Genomic DNA, 9,108 nt, shown 5'->3' with positions numbered 1-9,108 from the left:
CTGGAACCAGCAGGTCTTGAACATATGACAAGAAAAATCAATGAGACAGTTTGGTTAAAAGGTAGATGTTTAGGCATAGACAATAATCAATAAAACCACCAGGTAGTGAAAACTAAGTGGCGTATAATTCACCAAGAAGCTACTAAACAAATATTAAAGCACGTGTTACAATGCCATGTTGTTACGAGGATCACTGGCAAGCAGCGGTCATAGGATGGCTCTGAAAAACATTGCATAAGCAGTATCTAAGAAATAACCTGCCCTGTAAAAACCTCCATATTAGACATACCCAGCATGAACCACACAAAGCTGGAAGTTCATTTGTTTTTTCCAATACCAGCTGATACCAGCAAGCATAACTGTAATACGGTATACTATTACGTATTAATCCTCTGTGACTGGCCGTATCAAATGTGCTATGGCCTCTTACACGGACAGCACCAATGACATGAAGTGTGTTGGCGTGAAGACAAAGGAACAGTGTTCCGTATTTTTTTTTACGGTAAGGTCAAAAGATGCCAACCGTCGACCAATGACAGACAAAACAAGGCGTACAAAACAAAACTCTACAATTTAACTTAGACACCTACCCCTACCCAACACCCCAGTGGCAATAAATGGCATTTAGTAGGCAAAGCATCGCTTAGGGCTGTAGCCCAGTTTCTCCAGGTTAGGCTTGCAGGCGAAGTTGATCATGGGCGGAGGGCCGCACATGAGGATAATGGATTTGTCGGACGGTGCCGGAAGGTTGCGCTCAATCATGTCAGCGCTGACGAATCCTACGCCCTGCGTCCAGCCATCCTTGGGCCGATCCACAGTCAGGTAGAGACGGAAGCGGCCAGGGTTCTGCCGAAGGACTTCTTCCAGTTCAGGACGAAGAAGGATGTCGTCCTCGGTCTGGTTGGCAAAGATCAGCGCACAGTTGGTCTTGTCCTCCGGGTCGCTGAACACTTGCCGGATGATCTGCATGAAGAACATGCAGAAAATGCAGATCATCCGATGGGCAGACATTGTTAGATCGAATTTTGCTGCAGTGAGACCTTCAATATTGTATTATAGCACAATGAATTAATTAGGAATGTAAAGCCAAATAATTAATCCTAAAGAATTTAATTATAGGGTCGAACATGCCAGAATCACGGCACTATGAAGGATGTCATGACGTGAACTCTGAATTCATTATTACCGCATGTGGTTTTCTATTATGCACATAATCATAGTGAAGCAAGGTCAGTGAAATCCTAATTATTAAAATTGTAGCACACTGTCCTCTGAGAGAGACACAGACGTAACATATCAAGTTCCAGAAAATTTTGTGACCCCAATGTCGCCAAAATACAGAATATACACTTTCAAATCGGTGATGTCCTGTGCGGTGATTCCGGTAGAAATTTTCAAAATTATACATTAATCTTGATTTCCTCCGGTATAATTAGACATATCATAGTGAAATGATTGACATTAAGAGTTCTCAGAGTACAATTTATCAATCTAAACCAATCCATTCTTTCACTCTACCGTCCCCTTTAAGCACTATGAACAATTCGAGCTTGTGGGCACCTTCTGGGAAAAATGTTTCTTTGGACCAGCTCAGATGACCCGTAGCACTAAATATTGCAGTGTATCTATTTTTTTTACTCACAGAGCCATTCTATATAATTTTAAGGAAAATGTCTCAGCAGCTTCCATCTACACATATCTACACTTGTGCAGTCAATAGCGACTGCATTATCCCACAAGTGTCCTCCATGATAAGACAGTCTCTGAAGAGCACACTGACAGTGCACAGTAGACTCATAAATAGCGAAGAGCAAAAAAGTAACAGCATATCGACTAAGTGAATGATGATGAATGGGGCGAAGCGTCCGTTTCTCTCTCTTTCAGTTTGTGCATCTGTCCCTCTGTCTATTCATCTGTCTACCTTTCGTCTGTCTGTTCATGCATCCGTCTGTGTTTCCCTTCATGCTTCCATTCGTCCATCCATCCGTGTGTCTGTCTGTCTGATGCTGCCGGTTACACCTGACGTAGGACAAGGTTAGACTAAGAGGTTCCTGGCCCCTAAAAGCAAGAAGAATCAGTGATGCATAAGAAATCAAAGGATCCCTGAGAACACCACTACACAGGGCTACAGCTGTGGAGGGGCTCATAAAAACTACGTGCACAGCTCGCTGCGGGGCACAGCTGCGTGATAGCACTAACGAGCGAAAAGCTGTTGCACGACTTAGATGTCGTGTGAACGACCCACAGTCGTATGTGAAAACAATCAAAAAACAATTAGACGTGGCCCCATTTGACAGCTTAATGAATGGCCTGAAATAACTCGCATTACCTGTCACTTATTTTATGTTGTTTTCATTAATTGCACACCACTGTGCAACTGCGCTGACGAATGGCAAGGTCAGCATTGAAGAAAGCGGATGCCGTGTGAATGACCAAGAATAATTGATTGATTGATATGTGGGGTTTAACATCCCAAAACCACCATATGATATGAGAGACGCCGTAGTGAAGGGCTCCAGAAATTTTTACCACCTGGGGTTCTTTAACATGCACCCAAATCTGAGCACACGGGCCTACAGCATTTTTGCCTCCATCGAAAATGTAGCCCCCGCAGCCGGGATTCGATCCCGCGACCTGCCGGTCAGCAGCCGAGTACCTTAGCCACTAGACCACCGCGGCGAGGCGATGACTGAGAATATGAGTTGGTGATCTAAAGACAATGATAAGTGGCTGATTCATACTCTCAACGACCTGGCTGAATATCGTAACAGTTCTTTAGGTTTACATTCTTCTTTTTCGTGATTTCTTAGATGCCAGCAACTGTTAAAAGTTAAGCAACTTGGAGTGATAGATGATAAGTAATGAATGAGAAAAGCAAATATGGTGATAGTTGATCTGAACTAAGTACAAAAACCATTAGCACCAGCTCTACATTTGAAATGTCATCCAAATGGGTACTACAACAATACATTGCACTGACCTAAATTAAAAAATAAGACTTTTGTAATAAGTCCTCATCAACACTAAAAAAATACTTTTCCAAAAAATGTGAAAAATTGTAGAAACAAAACGTCGGACTGATGCCCCTTGTTTCAGACCACAAGAATAATGCTGTCCCCCTCCACTCCAAAAAAAAAAAAAAGATCTTGTACCAATTTCACACAGCCTTTTTTTCTTTACCATAATCGGGCCTGATCTCGATCAAGTTACTCAATTGTGATTAGCTACGATATGCATAAGAGATCCATTCACTGTTGATCCCAACCAAGCTCAACTGTGATCGGCAATGCACCGTGCGACATTGGTAATATGACATACACCACAAATTTGGCAGTTCAACGTACAGACAGTCTTCCCTGTCGCACAACATAGCCAGCAATGCACCTCCTGGACCTCATTTTTTTTTTTTAACTGCGAGTAACACGTAAAAATGGCCCAGCGAGACACACGAACAGGTGTTTCTTTTCCGCTTCACAGGCACGTGTGCATTTGACAGCCCGAACCGAGCAAAGCACGCCTGCATATTATTATTTTTTTCCCGCTTTTCTTTTTTCAGGCACGTCAACAGGTTTAGTGCAGAGCCAAATCTAAGCATCCGAGTGTCATTGCAGCCCACATGTAAGGGCACCGGTAGTGCTCTGGAGTTCAACCTCTGACCTCATTTGAAGGGCCACTAATGGGGAAAAAACATTTTTCTCATATTCGAAAATTACTTTTGCTATTAAAAAAAATATTAGGCGATGCCATCTTGATGTTTCCGCACCAAACAACATGATGTCATACATTTCGGCACTGTATACTAGGGCCTACAAAATTAATAATCAGTAAGAATAAACTAGACTAATCTCTAGAGGGGGCAGAGAGGGAACGTACTTAACATACCCAGTTTCAAAAAAATTTATTGAGTCAATATCACGAAAATACAAATAGAAAAATAGTTTGAAATCTGTGACATCACTTATGAAGATTTAGACACAAAATTTAAGCAATATAAGCATAACAGAATGTTTCGTAGAACAAGTTCGGCACATTGACATGACCACAGCAGAAATGACAACGGACAATATATACACTGACCGGCTGGTTTATAGAGGTTATTGTACAAATGTGAGTCAGGCTATGATAGATGCTGTAGTGGAGGGCTCTGGATAATTTATACCACATTGGGTTCTTTGACATGCAAGCATAGATATGTAATCTTTACCGGCCCAGGGACCAGAAGTGACCAAAAAATACGATACATGTGGAGAAGGTATTATTTAGGCTACCACAGCCTAAATTTAGTAATTTGATTTGATTATATTTAATTTGTTCAAGTGTATACATCAGAATAGACCCCCTAACGCAATAAAGCTTTGGCACTGCCTTGCACTAAGTTTCCTTTCACGCAGCTAAGTCAAAACCACCCACGGAACGTCTGCTACCGTGCTACGTCCCAACTTTGAAATTTAGTCAGAACTTTTGAGGCATCGAACTTAGCAAGGCAAGATATATATGTCATGCCTTACAGGTTTAAAGGAGCACTGACATAAAACTTCAAGATCGAGATGTGCCCATAATTCGATCACTTGGTATGCATAGGTCTTCTTGACCAAATTTGATTGGCGTCCATCACGTTGAAGTTATTTTATTTCTACGCCAAACAGCGTGGAAAAGCTAAGGAGAAAAAAATGAAAAACTGCGACATTGACGCTAGTGTTACGTGTTCGGTGCAATACATTCCACAAATACAATCCTGAGTGACGATACGCTAGTAATGATGACGTCGACGATCTCCGAGTGTGTTTGAAGCCGACTCTCAGTCATACTCTCACTAGTGGCTCTCCTTGCTGTGTTGTTGAAGCGTGTGCGCGATTCATCGTGTCTCATCGACTGATTTGCATTGTGCTCCATTGCGTGCGAGTACAATCATTCAGAGCGACAATACGTGCCGGATTGTCGGAAAACCGTGTAGTGAGAACCTGCACGTTGAAGCACGGAAAAAGCAGAAAGTGCAAGGCGTTTCATGCCTTCCCAAGCCACGAACCTCAACGCAGCCAGTGGGTTGACTTCGTACACGCCGTTGGACAAAGGGACTGGGCGGCTGTGAAGAACAGCCACATTTGCTCCCTTCACTTTGCGGCGAGCTGCTACAGGATAAATACTGTGTTGGCTAACCAGTTGGGTTTCACTGCCAGTACGAGGCCTCTTCTCGAGAACAGGGCTATTCCTACCGTATTCCCTGCTGCAGCTGAAAGCAGCGATTCAACCACCAAACGTCCCCAACATGAAGTACAAAGTTGGTGTTCCCGAGCTCCGACAGTACGGCCAGGACTGATAAATACATCGCATTTAGTGAGGAGCTCGTTAAACAAGGATCATCGTGAATCACAGCCATACCCAGTTCCAGGTCGCTGTCATCATCACTTGCCTATGTTGACCGCGACGATGGCGAGGACGACGTTGTTGGCGAAAGAGGCATGTCTACACCTTCAGAGACACAGTTGGACTGACTGTACGTGAGCTCCCGGCAGACGAAACGCCAATGTGACATCACCATTTTTGTGAAAGAGGCATCAGCTGTGCAGCGGCCTCGACGTGGCCGCGAAGTAGCGCTGCTAGCACTACAATTTGGTGGGCTTTGCACTCATTTTGAACCGCATTCGATAGCGAATATATTAATCAACATTACAGATACTCATTCGTCACTCAGATGCATTTTAGGCCGCGAATCGCTACTAGGGGATCGATAGCTACTCGTTCATGCAAAAATCTTGACATGAGTAAATTTGATGTCTGTGCTCCTTTAATGCAGAGTTAAGTCTAAGCATGTGAGTGTTTCTAGAGCTCCCACGTACAGGCACCTGAGGTGATCGGGAGCCAAAGCAATGAGCTTGGACGCAGAATCTCATTGGCCTCATCACTGCCAGTATGTTGTGGCCATGAATTGGAAGGCAGTTCATTTCTGTAAAGATGCGACCACAACAGCAGTGACCGAACCAGTGCCTCTTGAGTCAGTAGTCAAGCATTGTAACCACAGTGCCGCTGCGGCAAACACATGCATCGACTATCCAATGGATTGCTGCACCATTGTTGAAACGAAAGTTGACACAAGAAATTGACCCACAAATGCTTGCAAATGATAGCACCACCCATTAACCAGGGTCATCCGCAGGCTTCTATAAAGAATGGCTGTTTTAAACATGCAACTATGTTTTGTTTTGCGATGTAATCAAAAGAGGACTCGTCCATGCACTTCTGCAAATGACATACCGAGCCTCAACCAGAACACATACTTCTTCATTCCAATGCCTGCACAAAACTGCAGTGTCATCAAATTTCGGAGTGCGCTGATTATTTTGACAGTTCCATAAAATGATAGATGGTTCATGTCTGCAAAATTAACTGTCCCTGCTAGGAATGCAAAACTTCAAACCTTCGATTGCTGTTGATCCGATACTTTCCTGCTTACTGAATGAGTTCTCCTTATGACAAGCCCTTTGAAACTGATGCCAGCAATAAAAATAATAAAAGATAATTATAATATGTTTAGCGAATGCACGAAATGGGTAACGTAGGACAAGAGGATAGGACAGGTGGTGCGCAAACTTTCAACTGTTTATTTTCGCATAGCACATCAAATATACAGATGATTACACTGAAGATAACAATGACTACGTTAATAGATGTTCAAAGATACAAGCGACTTTTGACGACTTTCTGCATGTGTAGTCATAACTAATCTGGCAGTAGTCGAAGTGTTCAAAGCGGCTTCATTGAGAGTAACAGATGCAGAGCTCAATAAACAGATGAAAGTTTGCGCAACACCTATCCTGCCCTTTTGTCTCAAGTTACTTGTTTCGCCCGTTTTTCTCAGTGCAACATTACAACTAAAATATGATCGTACCAACTTTTGACAAAGCCATCCTAGCTTTCTTTCTGTTGTCAGCAAAATAAGGCACATGGTAATCACCAAGAAAAAGTGCTTTATAAATCTGCCTCACCTGTTATGTGATTTGGGCACAATTTGGCATGCACTGTCATACAAACACGAGTACAAGTGCCAGCATCTGTGATATAAACTACTGCCGCCCATAAATATAGTCAGCTTCGTCCTTTTTGAACTATCCACCTTCCGTCGACACCGATAAGGAAAAAGGGGCAAGTTTACTCGCGGCTCCTGCAGTAAGGAAAGTCGGCGTACATACCAAGTACGCGCGGACGCAACGTATAAGCAGCAACCAAGATCAAGCTTTCCGAGAAGTTCACATCTTTTCCCAGGAAAGATATATCGCAAACCGCGAAGCTGAAAAACAGCCGATACGATTTGATACGAGCGTCGCACAAATCATCGACCTTGCGCTAGCCGCGTTCGATACGGCAATTCGATTTCGGCGCCCCCGCCTCCATCTCTTTCGCAACGATTAGCTGCGGTCTACCGTCTCTTGCTACCGATGAATTTGAAGTACTACACAATGCCAGCCACGGGAAGACGCGGTTTCTGCCTAGTGTTGAGCCTAATCTGGGGTGCCTTTAAGAGCTTGCGTTTTCTGTGCAGCATCTGTTATACCCCGTACACTGGTCATACTACGGTTTCAACTTCTTATCGGACTGAAACGAAACACAGTAATGAGCCAATTACCTGAAGCATTGGAGTGATGCCAGTGCCTCCAGCGATCATACCGATCTCGTTAGCCTGATAGCTCTGGGGCGGCGACTTCTTGTCGGGTTTGATGGCGAACTTGCCTCGTCCTTCGTACCGTATCAAGCCCGACGGTCCGCGCACCTGTATGGCGTCGCCGACGCTCAAGCTCTCCAGGTGTTGAGACATCTTGCCACCTTCGGGAAACTTTGGGTGCACGTTACGGAAGTACACTTTGACGACGAGGTCGAAGTAACCCTGATGCTTGTCGCTGGTCACGGGCGTGTAAGGCCGGGGCACTATCTGACCGTTGACGGTGGCGACTAGGTAGATGTGCTGACCAGTGGGCAGTCCCAGTACGTGCTCTGTAGAAGGCAGGGCGAATCGGAAACGCCTCGTATCGTGGCTGATCTCCTCGCGCTCGATCAGTTTGACCGTGTACTTGGTCTCGGGGTCTTCGAGAAGCACGGGGGGTCGGTACCGACGGTTCAGATACCGGTACAAAAGCGCGGCGGCCACGGCCGCACCGATACCACTCAGCACGATGAGCAACGACATGGTTCTGACCCGCGACGAGCTCATGCCGTACTTGAGCGGAACCTCTCTCGCCCACTCTTTTTTTTTTTTTTTCGTAGATGCGCTCTCACCCGGAAAGCCGAAACAGCGTAAGGCTTGGTTCTTCCTTTATCGGCACCTGTTGTTTGGGTGAGTTTAGCGGGGAGGGGAAATAGACATTTTTTTTCCTCACACAGCCCAAACGATTTCGGTCCAACCAGGTTCAACTCGACTTCCCGACAACCTTGCGAGCGCGCCCAGCGAACGCAGCGCCGTAAGACAACAGGCTTTTACAACGAAAAAAAAATGCAGTCTTGTGGAGTGAGGGCAGTTAAAATCAACCAGCCTTGATTCCAAAAATCCCGGCGTTTAGGCGCACAGCTGGTTCGTGTTTACATACAGCGTACGCATGGTTCCACATTGCAAAACAGTCACGGTTTTTCTCGGTTTCGTTTTTCCCAGCGCGACCGAGGCGACCTCCAACTCTCTTTAGCCTTGCGTCGAGTTTTGCAAGCTCGCTAACGCGCCTAAATGCGTCCTTGAGAGCCGTCGCTCGCGCTGCGTCCACCTCGCGTGCTTTCTAGCGTTTCTTTGCGACTCTCTCTTTCTATTACAGCGAGCTCTGTCATATGGCATGCTTGGCCGGTTTCCAATAGCATGTGCACGGTGGAGAGTGCGTCTTTGTGGTACGGCTGCTGATAAGAAATCAAGGGGCCTTTTAATTCATGTCGTTACCTTAACGTGATGTCGCGCATGTTTTGAGAATGCTCTGCATAATTTGCCTCACCCTTCGTAGCCATACAGTGAACTGAAAGAGGCATAGAAGAGGGACTTCAATTTACAGTGGTCACCACATCGTCTTCAAATCATGTGCACAGTTAATCGCTATTAAGCCCAACAAGTATTATATTTTTGTGATTTGCTTCAGTCTG

The 9,108-nt window shown here is 44.9% G+C and overlaps 1 protein-coding gene across 1 annotated transcript; it reads right to left on the bottom strand.

Annotated features, from left to right (window-relative positions):
- Positions 1-207: 207 nt before the first annotated feature.
- LOC119164392 (NADH-cytochrome b5 reductase 3) lies at positions 208-8,335 on the bottom strand. The gene is made up of 2 exons (XM_037416573.2): positions 7,622-8,335; positions 208-963 (listed from the first exon to the last, which is right to left on the bottom strand). The coding sequence occupies exons 1-2, from the start codon at positions 8,201-8,203 to the stop codon at positions 625-627; spliced, it is 921 nt and encodes a 306-aa protein (XP_037272470.2). The 5' UTR covers positions 8,204-8,335; the 3' UTR covers positions 208-624.
- Positions 8,336-9,108: the final 773 nt, after the last annotated feature.

This window comes from Rhipicephalus microplus, chromosome 8 (genome assembly GCF_043290135.1).
Source record: "Rhipicephalus microplus isolate Deutch F79 chromosome 8, USDA_Rmic, whole genome shotgun sequence".
NCBI classification, from domain to species: Eukaryota; Metazoa; Arthropoda; class Arachnida; order Ixodida; family Ixodidae; genus Rhipicephalus; species Rhipicephalus microplus.
The sequence above is the reverse complement of the archived record's forward strand: the minus strand, read 5'-3'. Positions and strand labels throughout refer to the sequence as shown.